At 40.3% G+C, this 17083-nt stretch overlaps 3 protein-coding genes across 4 annotated transcripts in view; 1 reads left to right on the forward strand and 2 right to left on the reverse strand.

The window, feature by feature from the left end:
• Window positions 1-668, reverse strand: part of LOC116042765 (homeobox protein unc-4 homolog) — a 20275-nt gene extending 19607 nt beyond the window's left edge. The window contains exon 1 of the mRNA XM_031289118.1: window positions 533-668. The gene's annotated coding sequence lies outside the window, so the exon portion shown is untranslated. The remainder of the gene's footprint in view (window positions 1-532) is intronic.
• On the forward strand, window positions 446-9143 carry LOC116042764 (ubinuclein-1). Of its 2 annotated transcripts, XM_031289115.2 has the most exons (14): window positions 563-796; window positions 1603-1704; window positions 1938-2036; window positions 2472-2606; window positions 2726-2817; window positions 2941-3532; window positions 3664-3734; window positions 4784-4916; window positions 4994-5112; window positions 6558-6680; window positions 6800-6943; window positions 7059-7109; window positions 7267-7893; window positions 8726-9143. In XM_031289115.2, the coding sequence occupies exons 1-13, from the start codon at window positions 563-565 to the stop codon at window positions 7865-7867; spliced, it is 2496 nt and encodes an 831-aa protein (XP_031144975.1). In that variant the 3' UTR covers window positions 7868-7893; window positions 8726-9143. The 2 variants fall into 2 exon arrangements, with proteins under 2 accessions (XP_031144976.1, XP_031144975.1); XM_031289116.2 differs by lacking the exon at window positions 8726-9143 and having other exon boundaries at window positions 446-796; window positions 2553-2606; window positions 7267-7867.
• LOC116042766 (hemicentin-1-like) lies at window positions 8973-16591 on the reverse strand. Its single transcript, XM_031289119.2, has 7 exons — window positions 16345-16591; window positions 14258-14450; window positions 13235-13310; window positions 11825-11963; window positions 11413-11742; window positions 10474-10704; window positions 8973-10202 (listed from the first exon to the last, which is right to left on the reverse strand). The coding sequence occupies exons 1-7, from the start codon at window positions 16397-16399 to the stop codon at window positions 10132-10134; spliced, it is 1095 nt and encodes a 364-aa protein (XP_031144979.1). The 5' UTR covers window positions 16400-16591; the 3' UTR covers window positions 8973-10131.
• Window positions 16592-17083: the final 492 nt, after the last annotated feature.

Here is a 17083-nt window from a genome sequence, read left to right on the forward strand (position 1 = left end):
TTTTTGGTGCTGAGCAGTTGCCAGGCAACCAGTGCCAAGAAAAAGTCCACTGCATAATAATAACCCAATAACAACCTCCTTAATATGGCGAATTGCCATTTTTCTACGGATTAAAAAAACGAGATGTAGCCTAAATTATTAAGTTGTTTTAGAGGTGCAGGTAGGCGGATTTTGTTTGACAGAGCAGCTACTTTCCCGTTTGCAGTGTTTGAGCTAAGCTAACCGGCTGCTAACGTCTTCTTTTCAACACAAGCTAGCAAGCTAGCTAGCTAGCTAACTTATTACCAAAATGTCAAAACATTTTTTTTCCTTTTAGTCATTTTTAATTTCATTAGGCTATTTGGGTTTCATTAATGAAGGCTAAATAACAATCATAATGGAAAAAGAATAAACAAACATTTTTCAAGGAATAGCCAACCATGTTTCGAAGGAGATTGGCAGCAGCTCAGCGTAGACACACCTGAGCAGACTTGGGCACACCTGCATCTGTTTCTACCTAATTAAGCCTTCCATGCCTTGTTCAAACACACACTGGCAGAGTCTGCTTGCGTTGTGAGTTGTGATGGCTGAATCTCGGAGAGTTCAGTTTACCAGGTTGTCCAGTGATGTAGTGCCTTCATCCTCTGACAAGCCGCCGGCCTCGGTCCAAAATTCTCCGTCAGGTGTTCTGCAGGGGAAAGAAAACGGTCCAGACCGGCCCGCTGACACAGACACAGTCCGACTGTTGCTCACATTATTTGAGCCTGATGAGGGGAGCTTTCCGGAGTTCAGCTACAGTCAGCTCGTTGACAACAAGGTGGGACTTGTATCTTAATTTCTCCTGAAAAAAAAAACAAACAAGTGAGTTCACTGATGGTTGGAACTACGACTTCAAGTCAATATCCTGCAGCTTAAAAACCAAAAAATAAAATTCAATCCATACCCACATGTCAACATGTCTTAACTTTTAACCTGTTAGGGTCATGACTGGACTTGTAGGCTATCAATTAACAGAAAATACTATCTGTATAGTTTTTAAAAAAAACAAACACTAGATGGTTACAGCTGTTGTTGATTTTCTCCTTATGTCACATCAATATCATGATTGATCATGTTGGAAATACTTTGAATAGGACATTTCAAGACAAATTGATTGGTGTTTGTCATTATTTGAATTTTTAAGACTTTAATCTTGTGTATATTGCACTACTTCAAGATATATCCAAATTAAAGTTTGTGTGAATATTGTTTAACATCACCAGTTAGTTCATTTTGATGTATTAAAACATGGAGAAGACTTTTTTTGCAATTAACATTTTTTTATATTGAAAATAAATAAATAATAATAACCAAATTGTTAGCTTTCTTTTAACTCAAGATTATTTGGCCTTTTTTTTTATAAAGAGTTTGTGTTGGATTTCCACCAGAGGGCTTTTTCCTCTAAAATACACAAATCAGAATGATAAACTCTCAATCAGTGATGTGTGGTTATCTTTGCTAGCCATGCTGTTTTGCTGCACAATCAGTGCATGTTAAAACTGAGCTAAATGTGTGGCTAGGACTCACACCTTTATTTAGTTTTTGTGTAAAATGTATGATTGACATGAGACTTTACATTTTTAGATCAACCACACAAAAGATGAAGTCCCACTGAGCAGATTTGAAGAGGAAAAGAGAGCGAACGATGAGGTCGCTGCTCTTTCAAGGAAGTTGGAGGAAAAATATGTGAGTAGTTTTTTTTTTTTTTGCAAACCTGAATTATTGGTAAATATAACAGATTACTTGCACATTACACTCTTTTAGTTAAATGAATAAGTGTTACCCCTAAATTGTAAAATTAGTTTGAATTGGACCAGATCTTTTTTTTTTTGTATCTCTTTGAGTAAACTCATCTATTCATCAAAATTACAAAATCACATACAAATGACACAACAATATTTTGCCTCCTGTTGTTGCAGGGTGGCAAACCTAAGAAGAAGAAGGACCGTATTCAGGATTTGATTGATATCGGATACGGTTACGATGAAGAGGATTCTTTCATTGACAACTCTGAGGCTGTAAGTCAGTGTTAAATCATACATTTACATTTTCACATAATTCTTATATCAGCATCTTTGAAGCCCTCTTGTGTTGCACAATTCTTTTTATAGTTTTGATATTACTATATCTAGGCCTTGGTCTTAACTAAAGTTATTAGGAAATGTTGGCTTTTCAGCAGTTTACTTCACTGACCAGATATCTTCTCTGCTCGAGAAGTAACTCCTTGCGAAGGCAGTTCACTCTGGTCAACAAGTCTCAAAATCAAAACGCATGTTATTCCAGAAATAAGAAATGTTTGCAGTCACTCTGTTTCTGTTTCCCTTCAAATGTGTTCCTAATTTTGACATTTAGATGCCCATCAATCTCAACCTCTTCTTTGGCTTGTTTTAATACTTTTCTAATTGACAACATTTTTATCTAATTATAATTTTGCTTCTGGTTGGTCTCTGTAGTATGATGAATTTGTGCCGGCCTCCATCACCACCAAATTTGGTGGATTCTATGTCAATTCGGGCGTGCTGCATTTCCGCCAGGCTTCTGAGACCGATGACCTCACAACAGAAGAGAAAACACATGAGCCCGCAAAAGTAAGTCTAAGAAACCTATTGTAATGGATGTTTTGTTAGTGTCGGGGAACATATTTCCATTTCAGAAGTGATTTGAAGTTAAAACTTTTCTTTGCACGCCTTCAAACATGAATTTTTAGAAACGTAAAGTCAATGGCAGACAGGATAAGTCAAAGAAGAAGCGCTGCAGAGAAGGTGGAGAGATGATAAGCAATGTGAATTCTAAGTCAAGGTGAGGCTGATCAAAGCAATATTACCTCTTCCTTAGAGCCAGTTTGACTCTGATGGTAGAACATTTGATTTAATAAGATTCTCAAAATAATTCTGTTGTAAGCATAACATGTTTATCTTGTAGCCCTTTGTCTGAAATTGGGCCGGGTGGCGAGATGAAGAAGAAAAAGAAGAAAAATGCTGTTGGCACATTAAGCGTCACCAGCATGTTGAAAAAGTTTCAAAGAGAGAAGGAGAAGGAACGACAGAAGATTGAGAAAAAAAATCAGATGCCAGCCGCAATCATGGGTGAGGTCACGATCCCTCTGTGCCCAGCAGATGCAGGCGGGGGCGGAGGTTCGGGATTGACAGACCCGCTCGTCAGTTTAATTGGTTCAACCAATGACCACGCTCTCATCCAAGCAGCCAACACAGTGGATTTTGATATTGATTTAGACTCTTTATTAGATGTCAGTGAAGAGACTTTTTCCCCAAAGATGGTTCCTCAACCTGGAACGGAGACGCAGCTTTTCAGACCCAAAACGGATGAATTGACCCCATCTGATGCTGCTCCGCAAGTCCAACCGCTAAATACAAAGACTAACTTGCAGCCGGAGCCTCATTCAGAGCAAATGCAGCGCCTGTCACAAACCAGTTCTACCTCCCCTCATCAGTGTGTCCCGCTGCCAGAGGGACTTCCCCCACAACTGGACGACAGCATTCGAAAACTCACGGTGGTAAGATTACATTTTTGTTATTTGTAAAGATGCGCTCGGTGTGCATGTGTGAAACACATTTTGTGAATAGCGTTAATTATAAGTGGACAAGTGCAGGATGGACGCACCAATGACGTCCGCTAATTTTTCAGGTTGCCAAGACTTCAGAGGGAGAGTCAAAACTCAAGTTCTTCACCCCAGAAATCAACTCAATCCTGCTTGAGTGAGTTATCTGACAACACAGACAAAACAAAGTTTTGTTGCATTTTACACTATACACTGGAAGCCTTTTTTTTTAAACCCCGACAAACTGCAAAATGACCAGGCAACAACTCTGAGTGTTGCAGATTGCACACTAAGAAAGCACGTCAGATTTGGGTCATTTTCTAAAATGTTTTCCTGTAGACCAAGAGTTTGATTTACATTGAGTGTTTCTCATTAAAACTCATATAAAAATGAATCCCATAGCGTGATCCTAGTGATCAAAAATTCAACAGGGAACCGTAAAGCAACACCAAAGATTCTTTTGTATCTTAAAATAGTGTTTCCAAAATCGTTTCGGTGGTACATCAACTCGTAACAGGGTGAGCGGCACTTCTGCATTCGCTTTGCGGCCCTCTATCGGCTATTACCGCACTATGCAAGTTTGCCAGATCGGGTAGAGGATCTGTAGTTCCAATGAGACATACGACAGCGGTAATGGACAACTCCCGTTTCCAACCTGTAGGGGGAAAAGTGCTTTGGTGTTGCTTTAAGGTCACATTTGCCCACATCCAAGGAATACATATCAAACTGCTCAGTCATGGTCTGAAGTTCCGTTGATAGACAAGAAATTAAAATCCTAACTTGAAGATGTGTGCTCACTCTCCATCCTAGCCTGCCATATTCTTTTGCAGAGTAATGCAGATTCTCCACAATCATGAAAATGAATTATTGTGATAAATGGACTGCATGTCTAGTGGCTTTTTAACATTGGAGAAGGGAAAAGCTTCAAATTAATTCTCTCTCAGATATTGTACATGATACACTGATGGTTGTGAAACTGCCATGCAAGGTGCTGTCCTGCTCCTAGGAGCAGCTTTGGTGTGCAATGCCCTTCTTACGGTCACTTTGACAAACAGTTAGGTGGCTCAAACTACCAATCCTGTGATTACAACCTTTACTTGTACTACACAGAAATCTGCGTGTGTTCCTGGCTTAAGTTGTCCATCGTGATATTGTACATAGATTTTAAGTGTGTAGTTCAGCTCTCTTGACTGTGTCTTGATCCAGTATTGAGTTGCAGTGTCGGGAACAGGGTGGCCAATTGCGCTCCAAGGTATACACACACCTGTCGTCGTTCCTGCCCTGCAGCAGAGACACACTCCTCAAACGCGTGAAGAAACTGTTACTCGCACACATCACGGTGAGTGTGTTTTTGAGTTCATTACATTGTGTGAGTTGTGGGCATGTGATTTGATTCTTGAATTTGACACTGAAAAGGAGGAACCCCGTGATGTGGAGGTTCCCATGCAGAAACTTAAGGAGGCCATCGGCAGAGCTATGCCCGAGCAGATTGCACGTTTCAATGAAAACTGCCAAGTATATGAGCAACTCAAGAAGTAAGTTGATCTACATATATCTTGTACAATCGATATGGAAAAAGAGCACTCCATTTACAGTGGTGCTCATAAGTTTATGAACCCATGCTAAAGTTGATTAAAAAGAGGAATACAAAAATCATCTTTTGGAAATTGATCTTAATGCCTTAATTAAAGAAATGAGGAAAGATCCAATCTTTAAGGACACCAATTTTCTTTGTGAATGAATAATGTATCGTAAATAAATGGTCTTCCTTAAAATACAGGGGGCATGAGTAAGTACACCCCTAAAAATAAAAATCTGCCTGCCTCTATGGGAATTTAACCCATAGAGGCAGGCAGATTTTTATTTTTAAAGGGCAGTTATTTCATGAATTCAGGATACTATGCATCCTGATAAAGTTCCCTTGGCCTTTGGGAGAGATTGGCACGGTTTTATTTCAGTTAGCCTAATAGCTGGTTTGATTTGCATTGAGAGATGATTTTATGGAAAGTACCCCATGCCAATCTCTAGGTATGGCGAAGGGTATGTGATGATGTGGGGCTATTTTAATTCCAAAGGCCAAGGGAACTTTATCAGGATGAATAGTATCCTCGATCCATGAAATAACTGGCCTTTAAAATAAAAATAAAAATCTGCCTGCCTCTATTGGAATTTAACCTAGGGGTGTACTTACTCATGCCCCCTGTATTTTAAGGAAGAACGTTTTATTTATTTACAATACATTATTCATTCACAAAGAAAATTGGTGTCCTTAAAGGTTGGATTTTTCCTCAATTCTTAATTAAGGCATTAAAATCAATTCAAGTCAAGTTTATTTGTCCCCCAGTGGGGCAATTTGTTATGCAGCAGATGGTATATAAACATACACAATCAAACACACAATGCAGAGATTGCCTAATGCAATTCCTCTTTTTAGTCAACTTTAGCACGGGTTCATAAACTTATGAGCACCACTGTACTTGTTTTAACTTGTACTGTTAGATTTCTAGTGGTCATTTTTACCTAAATTACCTGAAATGCCAGAAGTGTATTCTTTCATACTGATTGACATGACATTAAATGCATAGAAACACTAACTTGAATTGAGGTGCACAGAAACACCTGGTGGAATAACTGCACTGATAATGTCAAAACTATGTATAACTGGACCAACAGAGGATCCACAAAAGGTGGTATTTGGCTTTAAATGCATTACATTGTATTTCCTATCTATCAAACTAAAATCTACCTATTGATCTCTCTCTTACATCAAAACCTTGACACCCTCTTGAGGTTATTAGAAGCATTTCAAAGCCTTATTTGTTTCCTTGTGTGCACACATATCTGTGCAGCAAATGTTTAATAATTGCTGCATAAATAATTTCATGCAGTACATAGTCTACCCTTCTTTTGGAATAGAGTTTGGACTCATTGGAGATTCTTATCTATTTTACACCTCGCACTCTGCCTATGTCCATGTCAGGGCTGCAGAGGAGGGGAAAGAAGGCAAACAGAAGGTGAATGCTGGTCCAGAGGACAATGTGGAGGAGAAAGGTGGGAGAAGAGGAGGTCCTAAGAAGTTGTTCAAATGGACTGAAGAGATGAGGTCAGATTCGATAAATATCACTAGATTATTTGAAATGTTATTTGAGTAACTGGCTGTAATGAACATTATTCTATTTTTACTTTTTGTTAACATAATCCTATTTTTTTTCTCTAATACAGGGAGAGCTTGTGCCAAGTGTTGAGGATGAAAATGGAGAGATATAAAAAGGAAAGGAAAGGTAGTCAGGAGATGGAGGAGTATCTGAAGACCTTGTTAGAAAATGAAGTCAAACCACTTTGGCCAAAAGGGTGGATGCAATCCAGGTGTGTGACACTGGTGCATACTCACACCTTCAGCTGTAAAGCCAGATTTTTCATACTTTTAAAAAAGGACTTATTTGTTTATGCAAACATGCCCCTTCTAAACGTTTTGTTTCAGGTTGCTGATAAGGGAGAGCAGGAAAATGTTGAGCCTCTTTGCATCATTACCGTGAGTACAATGAAGAGTTGAGCCCCACCTGCAATTTTGTCTTTTTTATTAGCACGGATTTCTAGAGGCAGTTAAAAGCTCCTGCAGATGTTATTGGAAGTCAGATTTCTTTTTTTTGTATTTTCAAATTCACTTGATATCTCACGTGTGTTTTCAGAGTAAAGAGGGCCCAGCCTGAGAAGAAGTGGCCATCTATCAGTGGTCCTCTCACTATGTCAGATGGCTGCAGCGTTCTTCAGGGGTCTTCACCACTGGCTGGACTCCCCCAAGATGCAGATGATGTCTTTATCGAGAGCTCAAATATCTCCAATTCTCTGCCGCTTGATAAGAAGGAAGCGGCTGCCTTGAGAAAGGTGGAGGGTGAAACGGGAAGGGTGGCAGTGGATGCTGGTTCCTCTACACCCACAGCGCCAGACAAACCTCGGGTCAGCGCCACATCTGCTCCGACTCATTCACTTCTGGATCTCCTCGCCGAACAAGCGCTGACTCGGGAGCAACATCTCTCAGTTCCCCAGGAGCTCTTGGCAGCAGCTGTGGCCAAATACAAACGTTCAGTTCAGCGCTGCAGCTTTGGGGTGGACACCAGAAGTCCTCCTGTTGCTCCTCCGCCTCCTCACTCCAGCCCAGTCGGTTTCCCACTGAGTGGAGTGTGTAATGTTGCTTTGCCCCAGCTGCTGCCAGTTGGGGATTTTGCCAGGCTCAGGGATGCTGACCATGTGCAGATAATCTCTGATGACGAAGACGTTATTATGCAATGATGACTCTCAATGCAGTCTTACACACGGTAAGTTGTATTTACTTATTTGTTTTGTCACTTTGGGTGACCTTACAATTATTTACTCTGAGGTTGGCAGGATGTTTAAAATGGTACTCCAGGGAACTCAGGGATTTAGTTTTGAGACCAATTTAAAAAAAAAAAAAAAAAAAAACTTGAATCGATAAAAATCAAAGCAACACATCCTTACTTTTAGTCTCTGCTACGGATCAAGCAAAAACATTCATTTCCTATAATTCAACTAATAGTTTATTTTTGTTAGACCCTCCCTGCCAGTAAAATCCCTCGTCTTCAAACTCCACATCCTCAGCGTGACAAAACAACCTTCACTCAAGGTTCACTTACTAGCTCTCAATGGCAAACTATGTCTGCTGATGAAGGACCATGAGATTAGTTTGAAAGCTCAGGAAAAAGCTAGTAATTAATATTTGTTTTATCAAACTAGTATTTCCAGGGCGCCTGGGTGGCTTACCTGGTAGAGCACATGCCCATATATAGAGGCTCACTCCTTGATGCAGCGGCCGTGGGTTCGACTCCGGCCTGATGCCCTTTGCTGCAGGTCATTCCCCCTCTCTCTCCCCTTCATGTTTTCAGCTGTCCTAGCATCTGACGAACAGCTAAATTACCACCAATAAATAAGTCCTTTTTAAAATGAGACAAGTGAAGGATACTATTTTTGCCAAAGTACAACCCAAAGACCTTGTTTGATGGACTTGACTTTTTTTTTTTTTTTATAGTAATCATTTTCCTCAATGCCGGACAATCAGCTGTACAGTTCAGTGACATTGCTGAGACATTTTGTCATGTGGATAAAAAACTATACGTTTTTTTTCCCCTCTAGATAGGAGCAGTTTCCTTGGAGATGGACTGGACACATGTGATTCTAAAAAACAGAGGATTTGAGATACCTAAATGAACAGTGGAAATGAGCTTCCCAGCAAATGTTAATAAGCTAATATTAATTGACTTTTTTGTCTCCAGCCACAAGCTGTGGTTTATTAGCTGAAGATGTGTTCTGTGCTCATCGGTACTTGTTAGGATGACATGATCACAGCTAGGCAGTAACTGCTCATTGTTGGTTTTTTTTCCCAATGAGCAGAAAAATGAACTCCCACCACTTATCTGCTCTTTTGAGAAACTGGACATCTACTTCAATAATCAATACTCAAATAACCCTTTAACTGACTTGGAAAGGCTTTGTTTGAAATGTAAATGATTGTTTTGAATTAATAAATAATAAAGTTGTGATGCATGTTGTGGAGCCATTTGTTTTTAGCTTTGTCTTATGAGGTACAGCAACTGACGCAATTCTGAACTTTTAGTACTGATGTAATACACCCAATAGATTACATTTTTTAAGAAGTGGTGTACAGTCCAAGTGGCCTTACTGGATTTGAAAACAAAATGTTTAAAGGCTTAGTGACTGCACCTTTTATTCTCTATAACTGAAGCGCTACTTGCTAAATTGAGGATGTGTTCTAGTTTCTGTGTGAACTGGGGCCAACAGAGTTGTTAAAGTGTTAGTCCCAGACGTTACTTTTTAAAATCAAACAGTTTGAGACTCTTATGTTTATCACTGTATCAATGATTGACCTGCAGTTATGTTCATTTTCATTGATATTTTGTTATTAAATGAGCGGTTGAAGTCTAAAGCAAGAAAGTACTGCTGTTGGACACAAGATAGTTCAGCATTTTAATGTACAGCAGACTAAACGTCACCTCGGTGAAAGAAGACAAGGATGCCTCTGACCAATAAGAATAGAAGAAATCACCAGTCATTGCTTTGCAATGTTGGCTAGCTCTTCATACTACAGAAAATGAAACCCATGTACACACGACAGACACTAACATTGTTTGGCAAAGGGTTCTTAAACATCCTCTAAAAAGAAACCGGCGAGGGGAAAAAACATACATGTCACAGACCTATGGCAGTATGATTGTGAATTATTAAATTGTACAATGTGTATTTCTTTCTAGAGCAGCTTTCCATCTGGAAGAAATGAAAGTTAACTTTTGTGCAGATTACATGGAGACCAGTTAAACAGAAAAATGTACCCGGGCAGAAGCTCTCAAAAAGGGGAACAAAAAGATCCACAAAAAGACACTAATGCAAAACTGATCCATTTGAACAAAGAGGAACGACACAAGCAAACCAGTCTTTGTGAGTCATTTCTCACAGCAGAAGCCATTCATCCAAATGGCATGGAAAGAAGAATCGCACATCATGTTGAGTTCTTTTAGGATGTTTTACAGACCGTTAATCATCTGAATAAGCAGGCCAGCCAACAGAAAATGTATATTGCAGCTGATTGTAGTTCCTGGGAAGAGAGAAATTAATTTCACCAATACAGGATGACTTTAAACTTTGTTTTACTCTAATCTCCTTTTGATCATGCAAGATAACAGAACCAAAAACATCTAAATCTCTCAGGAAGGAACAGAACAATGACAAGTTTAAACATTTGTAATTAGAATTCAACACAAAGAACAATGGGGGTTTCAAATCTATTTTGCTGGTCTCATGCTTGCACTTATTTCTTTTATTGTAACAATATTTGTTTTATAATAATGCAGATAACATAAACCTACCACTGCCAGCAAGGACCTCCACCTCCACTGTAAAGTTGTTCTGTCCAAATAGTCCTTTTGCTGAGACTGTGTATTTCCCAGCATCCTTTCTGCTGAAGTTAGTGGGCAGGGCAACCACCTGCCCATCTCTGAACCAGGTGACTAACGGTGGAGGGTTTCCTCTCACCTCACAGCTGAGGCTCTCTCCCTCTCTCACCCGCAGCTTTGTAGGACACATGAGCTGTGGACCAACTGAGAGAAAAGAGAAGTCAGCGGGAGGGAGAGGAGGAAAAGACAGTTGAGAAAGACCAATAGAAAAACAAGGTTGTGTTTTATTATTAGATTGCTTTATATCAGGAAATAGGTAGTCTCGCTTTGCCAGACCTTCCTTCACAGCGCTGCGGAGGAGGGTCTAGCTAGTCCACACAGCATTCCGGGATGGAAAAACGTGCTCTGGTTTATTGGCATTTCTTTAAACCAATCACAATCGTCATGGGTGGCGCTAAGCGCTGGACGGAGGCACGGTGCCTCTGCAAAACAGCCTCAAGAAGAACTTGTTTTGGTGTGTACGTTCAGAGGTTGTTTAGTTGTTCAACAGAAAACTCAGTTTGGACAGATAGTCTAGCTAGCTGTCTGGATTTACCCTGCAGAGATCTGAGGAGCAGTTAACCATAGTCCTCAGAAATCAACCAGAGTTTAGAACGCCAACACAAAGAAATCGGAAGGTAACGGACATCCGGGCCGAAAAGAGTGACATCCGGCGGAATTTCAAGCAGCATCGGAGCAATCCCGGAAGTGGAACGTCGTGCATATAGAATAGGAAATAACTGAGAGGAAGTGGGGAAAAGTATTGAAAAGGGGAAAACCAGATCTTAAACATGTAAAGAGACCCTAGAGAAGGGGGAATGTTGGGAAGTTGAAATACAATTTTTTTTTTTTGTGTTAAAAAATTATACTCACCGAGGACTGTGGCAGTGAGTTTTTCTGACCTCTCCATTGGAGGATGCTTAATTCCTGCAGGTCCCAGTTCTAGCTTTGCTTCACACCAGTACTGGACTCCATCATCTTCTTTACTGGGTGTGATGTTCAAAGAGAAGATCTCAGTCACTGGTTCCTTCTCTGTGTTGTTGGACTGCAGTTGACCCAGCGCTGTCTGTCCTCTGTAGAATGTCACAACGAGGTTTTCAACAGGAGCAACGTTCTGTACTGTACACTGCAGAGTGTACTGATGTCCCTCCAACATCGGCCCAGTGTGATTAACAAAGTTGATGGACACAATGTCTGGAGGCTCTGTGGAGACAGATCAACAGATAAATCACACAGGAAATAATTCATTTTCTACCATGTCAGAAAGACCGAAATAGGAACTCACTGTAGACCGTTAGAGGGAGATTGATGTGACATTGCCCTCCCTGTTCAGATAGTGCATAGCACATAGGCTTTTCATTCCACTCAGTCATGCTGTCCACACTCCAGACCACAAAAGGACCCATACTGAGTGTAGGAGCTCCCTAAAAGTTGCAAAAGGTTACAGATCACAATTTTAGATTATATAATAGAATGTTTTAGAACGTGAGTGCTTGTTTATTAGGTAAACCTGTACAACAAAGTCAAATACAGTAACCTTGCAATGAACACTATATTTGTGAAGCTTATAATGTTCCGTTTTCTTTTTTTGGCATTGTCTGTGTCTATTTGCAGAGGTGGTGTTCAGAGTTTTGAGCCTTCTTGCAGTCTGAGTGTGTTTAGAGGGCTGCGCACTACTTTCGTACTTCTCAGTCTTGCGAAGACATAGAGGCATTTGAACGTTCACATGGGCAATGATTTGGAAAACCAGAAGCTTTCCTGATCTGAGCTTGAATGGTGCCCTTTTATAGGACTAACAACAGACAAGGTTAGTATCTCTTCTCTTCTTTGATCCCTAATATCTGAGGTCGTAGGTCTTGGGTACTTTGGTGAAGAGAGGAACTGTCAACTGATCACCACGTAGTGATGGGTTGAATCCGATGGCGGGGACAGCTGCCACAAAGACACACATACGTTTTGACTGAAATCCCCTGTCCACAACCTCCTGAACATGGAATCAAAGTGGGCCATATCCGAAGCCTCCATTTTGTAGGTGGTTACATCAACTTAGTGGGCACGAGGGGTGAAGGAAGCCTTGAAGAAGTAATAATTTTGGGCTTGTCTAGCACAGGGGCCTCCTGGAGTAGAGTGTGGATACTGGATACTGGATACTCTGTGGAGTAGGCAAAGTTGGAAGATTTGGGGCAAGCCCTTAACCACCTTGCAGGTAAGGCTGAAATGGTTCAGATCAGAGTCTGCACCTGTTGTCTGAGGCCATTGTACTCTGCTGGTGCAATAGTGGAGTGTTCCCGTTAGGAGCGAGTCGCTGCCCGTAATGAAGAAGTTAAAAGTATCTCAGGGTTCACAAGTGAGAGTAGGATGGAGTGGAGAGATTGATAGGTGGATAAGATCAGGTGGTGTTAAGTTGGTGTTAAGAAATTTCTGAGAATTTCTCCAACGCGGGTGTGACATAGATAAGGACCTGTGGTCGGAGAAATGTTTTTTTTTTTTTTTTTTTTTTTAAATCATTTTTACCTGCACTTTGATGTTTTAATTTGTTTTTGTTTTTTTTAATCGTCTTCTATCTGCTCTTTAATGTTTTATGTAAAGCACTTTGAATTGCCCTGTTGCTGAAATGTCAAATGCCTTGCCTTATTCTTTTCGTTAACAAGTTTTTCAAGTCATAAACAGTATAAGAGAGCACTGATCCCCTTACCAGTTTGACTTCCCAACCAAGAGCAGAAAAATCCATCCTTGATACAGAGCAGTTAGCTCTGACCGGATCTCCAAACCTGTTGCAGGAGAGTTTACACACAGTCAGTTGTCTCGAATGTACACAGCAATAAGGAGGAAGTATGCGTCTCAAACAATAACGAAGCGATCTGTTCAAAGTAGGTGCTAGTCCAGTTTTTGTGTTTCCTAGACTTTTATTGACTGCATTTGTGCACAGATTGGGCAAAGTAAAGATCTTCAACTTGTTCTGCATTGCACGGCTTCCATGATTTTTTTAATCACTAGTTTAAATAGACATCAGCTGCTAAACAAGCACAGATAATTGTCAGAGTAGAATATAGTTGGTATAAAGGGTCTAAGCTTATCAAGTAAGGGAGTCCAGTGCTCTCAGGGTAACAAACACCCTGTAACCAATGCTACCCGATGCTCTAGAGCACTTTTATAATATGTCATTACTTTGTCACATACGCTGCATCTCATTTTGCTACAGAAGTGTAAATCTCCTTAATTCAGTGCCTGAAATGGGCCGGGCACTTTAGATTTTTGTCAGTTTGAGTACATTTACTTCTAATTGTTATTAGCAGTATTATTATTACGCTGGTATTTACACTAAAATTGGCTATGACTTATGGTTTATTGGGGAAAAAAATATGTAAATTCAGACATTCAGCACCCCCATAATGCGAATGGAATGATTCTTAGTTTCACAATCACATTTTCAGACACTACGACGATTCCCCTGTGAGATTGGCAGTCGAGTAGAATATTTGACTATTTGGGGTTCACCCCTACAAGATCTACTTATCAACATACTGCTGAATTAGGGTACTGGCACCTTTGTTGGTCCAATTCAGGCACTGTCTCAGTTTCTCTATGCTTTTGAAAGGAAGGAAAGGAAGACACGAGAGGAAACGTGATTTGGAATTAGTTTGAGCAGCAGACCCTTTAAACATTGAGCCACTGCACCACCCTGAAATAATCACCAGCTATTCTTGCGTCGACATACCTGACCACCAGAGTGGAGGGTGACATCGACAGAGGGCATCGGACCTTTTCTGTTGTCTCTCCAGAGTTGCTGATGGGTGGTGGGGTACTGAGAGAAGGAGACGGTGGAGATGCGAGGGTTGTTGGAGAGGGAGGTGAAATTTGTGACAGAAGAGGTGGATCAGATGTGTGCATGGAAACAGGGGATGAGGTAGCTGAGGTCACAGGCGTGGTCACAGAGTGGGAAGAGGAAGAAAAACACAATAAATCACTTGATGTATCTTGAAGGCTCCCTCCAAATCATTGTGGATTAGGGGAGTTTTACTACAGTAATGCTAGAATACACATTACAGGAAAATGTTATTTCTCTCTACCATAACAATTCTCTTTAATCTTCTGCACAGAATCAAACCTAAAATGTAAGATTTAAGGGCCCATTGGAGGAGACATGAATCCAAATATGTAATATATGTTAGTAGTATCTGTATTGTTAAATCTCTGTTGATGCTTTTAACAAACAGCTGAAGACGTACTTCTTTAAACTGCCTTTTGTGTCATGTTTGTTTTTAATTGCGATTGGTATTTTATTCCTTTTTTGCTTGCCCAGTTTACTGTTGGGTCTTTTTTAAACAGTTTTATCATCTAAAGCACTTTTGACATTGTCAGTAAAAGTTGCTATATCATAAAGTTATTATTATTATATTAAATCCAATTACAGGAACAAAATTGCTGTATCTCATTTGTTTATTTTGGTGCGGTAAACTGTGTGACCTTATGAGTCATTCTCACTGTCTTTACATAATACAGGCGAGGGTCAATTGAATTTTGCCATCTCGTGAAATAATACTGTTTTTAGCTGATCTATTGTGAACCATTGTTTCATAGCGCGCTGAATACACCCAGTGTGTTCCTCTGAGGAAGGAAGGACACCCTGCCCAAGTCAAAGAACTTGTTCCTTTTTTCATGACCATTGTTCCCTGAATCCTGAGGTTTTTCTGCTGCCTATCAGGTGATCTCACCCACAGTAGCTCTCTGGTGTGTGTGTGTGTGTGTGTGTGTGTGTGTGTGTGTGTGTGTGTGTGTGTGTCGGCATACCGGCTGTCAAAATTTATAGTTATGTGTCCCACATGCTAGTCTGCAAAATGAGTGAAATAAGACAACAGCCAGGTTATTTCTTCACCGAATGTTGTCAAAAATCTAATTCACTAGTATTCCGTGATCGAAGAAGTACTCTGATCCTTTACTTAGGTAAAGAATAACAATATTATAGTGTTAAAACCAGCATTCAAAATTTGACTTAATGTAAAAGTAAGGAAGTATTAGTAGCAAAATATACTTAAAGTATCAAATCAAGTACTAATTGTGCAGAATCGACGCGTGGTTGATTATGTGTTAATATATTTTAATTATTATTATTATATTCAACCAGCATTTGAATGCTGTTCTAAACTTTTAATCTATTCTATGAGGTGCTGGATAATTGTATTTATTAATAACAATGGATTCAATTTTATGAGATCATATGTTTGTTTGAATTTCTTCAAATCTGCAAAATAACAAGACTCTATAGGACAACTGGAAACTAGAGGATTTGAAGTATAAAGTGACAAAGTAAAAATCGTACGTATACAGTAAATGTACTTAGTGACTTTGCACCATTGCTAGAATTGTCATTCATCAGTTATGACACACACACACACACACATTGTACACGTACTACAAATGAAATGCCTAAAATTTAATTTCGGTCGAGACCCCCTGACAGTGTTTCTACAATAAATCTGAGAGATCACAAAGTGATGTCAGAGGATTTCAGATGGGGAAAAAGAAGTGAAAACATATGACTGCGCCACAAAAAGCTGGAGAGTTTAACCTCTTGAGTTCTCTAAAAATGTCTAAAATAGTAAAAAATAACTCTTTGATTGAGCTGCTCACATCTCATGGACATTCACAACCTGTGACGAGGGGTCGCAAGTACATCCCTCACACGCCAAAAGAACTACTTTAAAATACAAGTCTGTATCATCTGCTCTACCCTGACTGTTCTCACAGCGTATTGTGTCATTGTACCTGCACCCGTAGCATTTAGCTAACTGTCATTTCACTCACCTGAGCCGAACAGGTAAAACAGCAGAAGCGTGATTGGCTGTCCAGAGGCACACATCCTTCATCAGGTTCCCTGGCTCAAAATACTGGCTGCTGATATGACGTCTCTCTCAAACACCAGTTAGGCCTACTGGCTGTGCGATGCTGGCTGTGACACGGCCTGCGTCTTCTGAGAAAACACACAGGGTGTTTTAGGTTTTTATGGATGTGTGGGAGTGTATGCAAATGCTTTTTTTTGTGTGTCTGTAGCTGATGATTAAGCGATTCCTTTGCTTTGGCCTCTGAAACCCACCATGGGCGTTCTCTGTTAGTAAATCAAGAGAGGAAGGAAGGGAGGGTCAAGAATAATGTAGTGAAGTGCTGCAGCACAGAGGGTGTGTGTGTGTGTGTGTGTGTGTGTGTGTGTGTGTGTGTGTGTGTGTGTGTGTGTGGTGGGGGGGCTGTTCTCATGAAATGATGGATCATGAATGTATTACTGTGTGCACCACAATGACTGCTGATGTATAGGAGAGCTCTGTAGGTCGGAGGTCGGGGTGGGTCATAAAGCACAGGACAGTGTCCCGGGAGCATTACCTAAGGGAACCTGTGTTTTAATCCAAACCACAATCTTTTTTTTCTTTATCTTAACTAGTCCTTTTGGTGCCTAAACTTAACTGTCGTATAAAGACCCCCTTTTGTCGGCTAAAGTCAACTGCAACAGCTCCTGAAAGGACCGACACCTCCTGGTGACCGGTACCCGGCT

The sequence above is a fragment of the Sander lucioperca genome, chromosome 4, assembly GCF_008315115.2.
Source record: "Sander lucioperca isolate FBNREF2018 chromosome 4, SLUC_FBN_1.2, whole genome shotgun sequence".
NCBI classification, from domain to species: Eukaryota; Metazoa; Chordata; class Actinopteri; order Perciformes; family Percidae; genus Sander; species Sander lucioperca.